We start from the raw sequence: 8707 nt of genomic DNA on the forward strand, positions 1-8707 counted from the left end.
TAACGCGGCTCGCCCGTTAGCTCAACAGCGGTCAAATCTGGGCGGCCGAGCTGACTGAAAGCGCTGGAGTGGCCGGATCAACCCCCCCCCCCCTCTCCACCCTCCCCCCTTCGTCTACCTCCACCGCATAATGATGCAAAAGTGTGGTCTACCCGCGCCTCAGCCCACGGATGTAGCCCGACGCATCAACCCTAACGCAGAGTCGCAAGGTCTGATAGCAAGCACGCGCACACAATCGTTCAATTTACTCAAACGTGCGCACGCTGTACGGATACCACGAAGAATCCTGTGTTGTGTCACGGATCGCAACGGATCGCAGATAAGCTCTAACTATGCTGTCAGCTGATACAGGCCGGGGTGTGTGTTAGTTACCATAATTTCCTCTCGGATTCTCTCGTTCCCTCTGGCTTACTCTACCGAGAGTAAACCCAGCGAATACTAGCGGAAAAGGAAAGGATTTATAGTTAAAAAAAATAAAACTACCTCTTGAACAGCAATGGTCTGTTTCTGATTCCTGTGAATCACAGGAACTGTATTTCGTTGAGCGTATCGCCCTTTTTTGTAGGAAAGAAATAATAAATTATTATCTATCGTTTGCGTTTACTATACCTTTCCCTCTTCGTACAATCCTTACAACGTACAATCCTTACAACGAGCGCTCCTTCAACCTTCTGTTGTTAACTCATTTCCGCATCCCACTCTAGATTACGAACACAGCCTAGCCTTAGGTATTGCAACGACAAACGCTATACTAACCTAAGTAAGCCTCCATTCTTCCTTAGCGGAGGGTATGGAAGCCGAACAGTAATAATTCAAGAATAATAATTCAAATAACGGGGGGAAATAGGAATGTTGACGGGAAATGTATGTTACCCATCGGAACCTGCTTCTAGCGGAGAGCCTGAGGGAGGGTAAACAAAATCTAAACCTACTCTAAACCGTGACTCTGACACCCTTCTCCGATCTCCCTATGTTCAACTAAATAGCGTTTGACTTGGTATGAAGCGTGCATTTAAATCGAAGAGCTGGGCTGCTGTTGCTGCTGCTGTTGCTGCTGCTGGTTGAGATCACTAAACTCACCGTACGAGTCCGGCACCGGTGGAGGCAGCTGCCGCTGCAGCCGCCAATCGTACAATCGGTCAGTGCTGATGGTCGCCGATAGCGCGGCGGTGACCGCTGAGCTGGCGAACGTCTCGCTGGCGGAGCTATGGACGGCGGGTGCGACTCGCTAGCAGGGTATGTGGGGCGAAATCGGAAGCTAACTGGTCGCTGCCTCGTTGATGACCGGTTCGTACATGCGAGTCGTATCGATTTCTAGAAAAATAAGCTGAAAGTATGCAGCGGGAGAAGAATATGTTCCGTGTAGTACTCGCTGGGGTCGGGCAAGAGCGGGATCGGAGAAACGGGTGGTGAGGGGAGGGAGATCGAGTGTACATACCGGTGGATGGTCGAAGCGCATAGCCCGGAACTCATCGGTGAATGTCAGTACGTAGAAGCAGAAGGTGGTCGCGACGATCCACTCGGAGATGGAGCTGGCCACATGATACTCCCAGCCACCGTCCGACGGGTACCATTTGCGTGGGTCCGTGCCCTGAAACAGGATGTGCGAGATGACGCCGGTGATCGAAACGATCATGAAGAAGATGGTGCACACGACTGACAGCAACAAGCGCAGGTTCGCCTTCTGCATCGTACCCATGTACGGCTGGATGTAGTAGGACAGGTACGACTGTATCCAAAAGTAAACCGTGCCAAATCCAAACGCAAGAAACGCGCCGACGTAGTGGGCGATGCGGACGTTCGTTTCCTGGAAGTTACCGACAATGCTGATGCCAAAGCAGGACCCGATACCGATCCAGAATGCGACCACACTGTAGCGACCGATCGCCTGTCGCACGTCGCTGTGCCGATACGAGATTTCCTGTATCTGGCGGTACCGCACGTAAATCGTGATGCCCACTGTGCGGGAAGAGGTGGAGAGGAGAAGAGACCAACAGTTAAAAACATTGCGGGGTGTATGCCGTGACACCAGGAGGACTACGTACGCAATACACAGCCGATTGAAATGAGTTGACCGAATACGCAGCTTTCCGGCGAGTATGTCGCAGCATCGCTAATGTACGGAACCGTCGGTACTACGTGACCCTGGAGCACCGCCGCTATATAGCTGTAATTGGACGTGGATAGAGAATAGAATAGAATGGTTTTTTTTGAATCATTCTACTTACGTGCCGATGAAAGTAAAGTTGAACAACAGAAAGACGGATATCGGGAGCAGGTAGAGGTTGGACATTTTGGTTCCACGGTCTTCGAATGTGTTATACCCGATAACAACAAGTGCGAGCGAAATGGTAGTGGTGGTGATTCGCTTTATGCACGTTTGTGCAAGTTCTAATTTCTATCCGTTAATGACTAATCCGCCCTCCGTCACCACAAAACGTCGTCACAGCAGCCACAACTTATTGCTCTTCATAGGCACGCTCTTTGTTAGAGCGTGCTGCAACAGCGAAATAGTTCCACTGTCTTGATTAATGTAAACAGCTGCGACAAATGGGAGTGTAGAGCGTTGGAATAATGAGTTTTGCTCCGCTTTTTTTAATCCAGCTGTCGCCGAAACCGGGACCGTTTCGAGATCTCTTCTGCTCTTTGAGCGTAAACACACTTCTAACCACCATTCCATTAACATTCCATCGTGAGCTGTGTGCGCACGGTAGAAGGAAACAATAATTTGATTTCAGCAGTTTTTCAGCATTCACAGTGGATGTGAACAGTTTCTACGGTGTTGTTAGCTGAATTGTCAGCTAGCTGCATTCCTCTATTGTGGCGGTTATGGGTATTTTAAATATTCTGTTAAGCTAAACATGTGTAGGAATTAAGGTGTAAAATGCAATAATAATGTGAAGAGGAATGATCTGAATTTAGTCATGTTTCTCAAATTAACTCCCCGTAAAATTCTATCAGGATATTTCTCAAATATCTAACAACGTATGGCAAACACATCCAGATAATTATATTTTTCATTATTTTGGTTCTCATTGGAGCACTCTCTGAAAAGAAAAAGAAAAGCATAATTTACTTTTCGACCGATCTTGATGCGCTGTAACCCAACATGCTCCACCCAGCGCCACTACGGGCCTTCTTCTTTCGGGCATAGGAAAGGCATGGCCTACTGGGGCTTCACAACACGCACTGCACTACGATCTGTCTCTACTCGTACGGGCAAATTCACTGCACGTAGATTCGATGCAGATTTTGTTAGAAAAACAATCTACCGAGTGAGAGATATCGCACACAATAAGTAAGACTCTGCCGGATTCGATTAAACTAAAAAGGCATCCCGGTGTGTGCCGGGGCTGTCTTTTGTGCCGGGGGTGCCGGTGCTGTCTTTTCCGGGGTGTGCCGTGCGTGCCTACACAGGTCTTCACTTTTCATTTCAGAGTGTTTACTTGCTTACCTTCGTACTCCAATGCACAATTGTATGCTACTATGCTGGTCAACCCAAACGCGAAGTCAAACAGCAAATCAAGACAGAAATCTCTTCCCAGCAGCATAATGTAGTAGAGAAATAGAAACCAGAGGTGACGACGGCGTTCCGCCCGATTACGCTGTTCGAAGAAACGGGGGACCATTATTTCACGATTCCCCAAACGACGGTGTTGTTGGTGTCGGCGGTAATTTCCAGGATTGCGGTTGATAGTCGATTCCATTGCGGAGAGGGTTTCTTTAGCAAATTTTGTTATTCACTGCTCGCTGCTGGCTAAACTTAAAATGACTGCGCATCGCGGGTTGCCAGTTACCGGCAACCCGCTAGCGCAAGTTATACTGTGCTACGCGTGTATAATAGATATATTTCAGTCCTGACTCTCGGGCACCGGCTTGCAGCCCATGTAACAAAAGCGATGCAATTCTACATTCTGGATAAAGTATCGACAGATTACCTTCGAAATATTCTACTTGCGGCGTAACCAATCATCATTCAATCTCTGGCAAGCAAGGGAAGCGTTCTTTACGCTTGTAGACTCTAGGAGATCGAATATCATACACAGCACCTGTATCGATAACCTCATGCGATGTTGCGATTTATTTCAAGATTTTTCCTGTTATTACGTTATTATTTTTTCCTGTTGTTACGTTTTTTTGAAAAGTTTCGGTCGTTTGACAAGAAAACGTTTAGGCCCTGCTACACGGAGCGTAAATTCTAGCGTAGACGTAAAAAATAATGCCAAGAAGTTTACGCTTCGATAGGTTTACGTGGCCCGGGTTGAGGAAATTAAGATCGTTTTGTGGAAGAGAAAAATTGAACACACTAGCAATGATCACTCACTATCGATGTAAACCACAGAAAGAACATATAGCGAGCCCTCCCGTTTGCAAACAGCTTTTACTCTAGGTTTCACGTTCCACGGATCTATAATAAATTTACGCTCCGTGTAGCAGGGCCTTTAGGGAAGAATCGAGCAGGTTAAACTTTGAGGCCATGCAGAATGAAAACAAACCCATGCAGCCCAATCTTTGTGAAAAGAAAAATATTGAGAAATTGAGAAAAGAAAAGGCCCTGCAAGGTGAATCCGGGGTTTACGCCAAGCTACAGCGCAACAAAGGAAAATTGGAGGGCAACACAGACCAACCGATGATGATTATCAAGTTTGCATGCGTTCGCTAAGTTTCCTGTGCGTAAGCACTGTGCAAGCGAAGGACACAACTCGTATCAACCAAGCGAAAATTGACCCTACGAAGTTACAACTGCGTCACTGGCATACGACGAGTGTAAAAGCGACCACCTCGAAGCGCAACATTTAAAAGCAGGAACGTGAAGGAATTACGCAAAGCGCGGGTTGGTGTAGCGGTGGTAGAGGTTCCGCGATGAGAAGCTCGGCTGATACCGTGGTCAGCTGGGTACGACAGCCACAGCTACTGGTGGTACCGATAGTGCTAACGGTGCTGATTTCCAGCCTGATCCCAGGCTGCAGCGTTGTTGCCACAGCGATAGCCGATCCGGCTGAACGGCCCGTCCTGATCGTCGTGTCGTACGATGCGTTCCGTACCGAATATCTGCAACGGAACACGACGGCCTTTATGAACGAGCTGCGGCGAAACGGTACCACCAGCGCCTATCTGCGTAACGTTTTCCCGACCAAAACCTTCCCGAACCATCACAGCATCGCAACCGGTGTCTATCCGAACATGCATGGTGTGCTGGCCAACGGGCTGTACGATTCGCAGCGCGGTGGCTCCCTCAATTACTCTTACGAGCTGTTCCACTACAACCGGAACCTCTTACCGATCTGGGTGAGCACCTAGCTGGGGTCTTATCTTTATAATCGTCTTATCTTCATTTTATTTTTGGTTCTATCTTTCTATCCAGTCTCTGAACGAGTACAGCGGCGGCCACAGCGGATGCATGATGTGGCCAGGATCGGACTACGGATATGGGCCGCACAATCTTACCTGCAGTCACACGCAACGTTTCAACTTATCGGTGCCGTGGGAGGAACGACTGAACACCGTGTTCCGGTGGATACGTGATGCTGAACGACCCGCAAACCTTATCATGCTGTACATCGAGGAACCGGACTACTATGGGCACGTGTACGGGCCCGAATCGGATCGGATTGCTGCCCTGGTGACGCAACTGAACGAGCTGACCCGCCAACTGCACGCTCAGATTGCAGCTCAGCGGCTACGATCACGCATCAACGTCATTCACCTGAGCGACCACGGCATGGACTCGGTGACGCCACGGAACTTCATCAACCTGACCGGTTTCGTGCCGAGTGAGCTGCGCTACGATGTGTACGGTACGACACCGGTCTTGCAGATCGTGCCCAAGGTGAAACAACAGACCGCGGATCTCTATCGGGTGCTGAAAAATGCGGCCGACAAGGACGGCCGTTTCGAGGTGTATACGCTGGAAAATCTGCCCACCCGCTGGCACTACAACAACTCTCAGCGCACCGGTCCCATTACAGCCGTGGCCCGGCTCGGTTATGGTTTCGATGATATGTGGCGTACCGTGGACTACTATCAACGCCAATTCGGTGTCGTTGGTAAGCTTACTCCTTTCGCTCCGTCTATCGCAGCTTTATCTCACTCACTATCATCATCTTTTGGCAACGCACTGAATTCTAGTAACGCCGGATACGCGGTATGGTGTGCACGGCTACGATAACGCGCTGCCGATCATGAACCCGATCTTCTTCGCGTACGGTCCCCGAATCCGCAGGCAGCTAGTGGTCGAACCGTTCGATACGGTAGATCTTTACTATCTGTTCTGCGGCATTCTCGACCTCACACCCCCATCTTATCTTGCCGGCAACCTAAACCATGTGCAGCACATTTTACGCAATGGTTCACACGATGACGACGACGACGACGACGACAATGGTAACGACGATAGCGGGGGTGACGATCCGTGGAGCAGTTCGCGAGCGAAAACGTTAGCAGGTTAGTGATTGTACCACGCGTTTGTCACGTACGGTAGCTCACCGATTCATTTCATTGGTCTCTCTTCCTTTATTAGTCATCTTTACCGGCAGCTTGTTGGGTTCGTTCGCGCTCGTCAGTTTGCTGGCGCTCGGTGTGCTGTATCAGCGTCGGCGGCGTCGCGAGAATCTGGTGCCACCGTACTTGTACGAGGAAACAGAAACGTTTATCGATGAGGGCAACAAACTACTGCACACCAGCACCACCAACTCCTCTATCAACGGCGATGTCGTGTCGGTGGATGTTTGAACATCCCTTAGCCATTACGTACTCCTAGCCTCCCTCCTTTCTATCCCTTAATCATTTCCGAGCATGGGTTTTCCCGGCTGTTGATGTTTGATGTTGTACATACAACGCCGTCGGCCACCGGTTGTGCTAATGCTGCAAATGGAACGGAGCATTCAGTACAAGCAAACGTGATACACGAGTGGTGCGATTGAAGAGGCAGAGACAACCGTAAAATGTCGTGTGGATTGCGAAAAAAAAAAGATTGTACTTTCTCCAGCGCCACCATCGAATGTAATGAAATAAGACAGCTAGTCTACACTCAGTTGTGAAGCGATCCAGTGCCGCACATTGTGTATTTGGTGAAGGTGGTTTTTAGTTGTTTTTTTTTTTTTTAGATCCTGCACGGAGTCTAGCCCCGACGCATGCAATACAATATGGCAGTAAATAGTATTTCAATGGGGTTAGAAATGCCCTCCGCCTATTATCACACAGCGGTGCAAGAAGCCTTAGTAAATTGTACATTATCGTATTCATTAATTCATCTTTGGTTCGTCAATAGACAACGAAACTGTTCAGTGGTGGCCGGTGTGTTTCGGTGGCGAGGCATGAGAAAAAAGATACAATCCAACCAATCAATTAATTGTAGCACTTCCCTAAAGACATGTTCTTCCTGTTCCGTGCTGTTCCATGTGCTAAAGAGAGCTAAAGAAAGAGAAGCAGAGAGTGTGTAGGAAGGGAGTAAATGAAACGTACGAGGGAGTGCCCCAAACTGTTCTTAAGCATAATGTAAGCTATCTCTATTGTGATATTTTTCTATGAAGATGTCCTGAGGGGCACTTAGTGAGAAGCAGTCCGAACGAGCGGGCAGCAACCTCGTGGCAGCAGACGGGCTGGCTGGTCAGCCAAACAACCAGTGGCCATAAGCTGCCTGTGCGGCCGCGCAGATTACGTCTATATATTGTTTAAACGGACAAGCATAATACCACACACCATCCACACAAAGCCAATGTCAATCGAGTTAAACTTTCCGTTGGTCGCACGAGGGTACGATGGCGATGTCCAAACTATTGCTTCCTACCGAAACCGGCGAGGATGAACCGAACAAGTCGCCCTTTTATACCGGGACAGAAACGAATTCCGCGCATCTGCGTGGGGGATCGCATCGGGATCTCCCGACCAAAATGGAACTAGATAAAGTGACGTCTCTGTTGACTGTATCACCCAGAACCTTGGCTCTCGATGATGGACTGCGCTGCGCTTCAAACTCACCCCAGCGGCCAAAGCCATAATTCTAGTTCACAGTAGCGGTTTAAGGGCGAGGAAAGGAAATCGATTTTTTAATCACGTTCGAGCATGCTTGCGTAGACCAACAGAGGCGAGACGCAAACGATAAAACCATTGTACCGCCCAGGTAGGGCAGGCCTACATATCCAGGATGTGGCGTGCGGTGGTAGGGAACGCGAGCGGATAGTCGAAGACAGCCACGAGTTAGTTTATTCTTCACTCCTTACTTTTACTATTCTGGTGAAACAGTTTTAAAAGAGATTAAAGTTTTAGTAAAAATCAAAACCCCCAACAGTCTATACGAACACGAAAGAATCTAACGGCATGGGTCTTCTGTAAGTACGGCAGCGTCAGTTCTTTAGCTGCTTCTTGAATATTGAATTCTTTTTCCCTAGCTAGCTGACAACGAGCTAGATAATAACACTAACATTTGTTTCAAACTTGTATTTTAGTATTCCAACCAAACAGAGACGAGCGAGAGAGAAACAGAGAGAAAGAGAAAGAGAGAGAGAGAGGGAGAAATAGCGTGAACGAGGACATGTTCTATCACATTCGTGTAATCACTTTTACCTTCCAGCTTCACCTGAACAACATTTATGCCACCAATCAATTGAAAAACCTCAGCCGACGTTGCTCAGTTGGTTTGTGTAAAATGTCGCGGCCGTTCACGATCGCGTCCTACAACCGCGCACACACCCGAGGCTCACACTTT

At 48.5% G+C, this 8707-nt stretch overlaps 2 protein-coding genes across 2 annotated transcripts; one reads left to right on the top strand and one right to left on the bottom strand.

The window, feature by feature from the left end:
- Nucleotides 1-500: 500 nt before the first annotated feature.
- LOC125949812 (DNA damage-regulated autophagy modulator protein 1) lies at nt 501-2654 on the bottom strand. Its single transcript, XM_049677191.1, has 4 exons — nt 2229-2654; nt 2046-2167; nt 1439-1959; nt 501-1327 (listed from the first exon to the last, which is right to left on the bottom strand). The coding sequence occupies exons 1-4, from the start codon at nt 2291-2293 to the stop codon at nt 1259-1261; spliced, it is 777 nt and encodes a 258-aa protein (XP_049533148.1). The 5' UTR covers nt 2294-2654; the 3' UTR covers nt 501-1258.
- A 1858-nt stretch (nt 2655-4512) lies between these two features.
- Nucleotides 4513-8278, top strand: LOC125949598 (bis(5'-adenosyl)-triphosphatase ENPP4-like). The gene is made up of 4 exons (XM_049676755.1): nt 4513-5289; nt 5366-6047; nt 6130-6444; nt 6521-8278. Exons 1-4 carry the CDS (start codon nt 4864-4866, stop codon nt 6730-6732), a joined length of 1635 nt encoding a protein of 544 aa, XP_049532712.1. The 5' UTR covers nt 4513-4863; the 3' UTR covers nt 6733-8278.
- Nucleotides 8279-8707: the final 429 nt, after the last annotated feature.

The sequence above is a fragment of the Anopheles darlingi genome, chromosome X (assembly GCF_943734745.1).
Source record: "Anopheles darlingi chromosome X, idAnoDarlMG_H_01, whole genome shotgun sequence".
Lineage (NCBI taxonomy): Eukaryota > Metazoa > Arthropoda > Insecta > Diptera > Culicidae > Anopheles > Anopheles darlingi.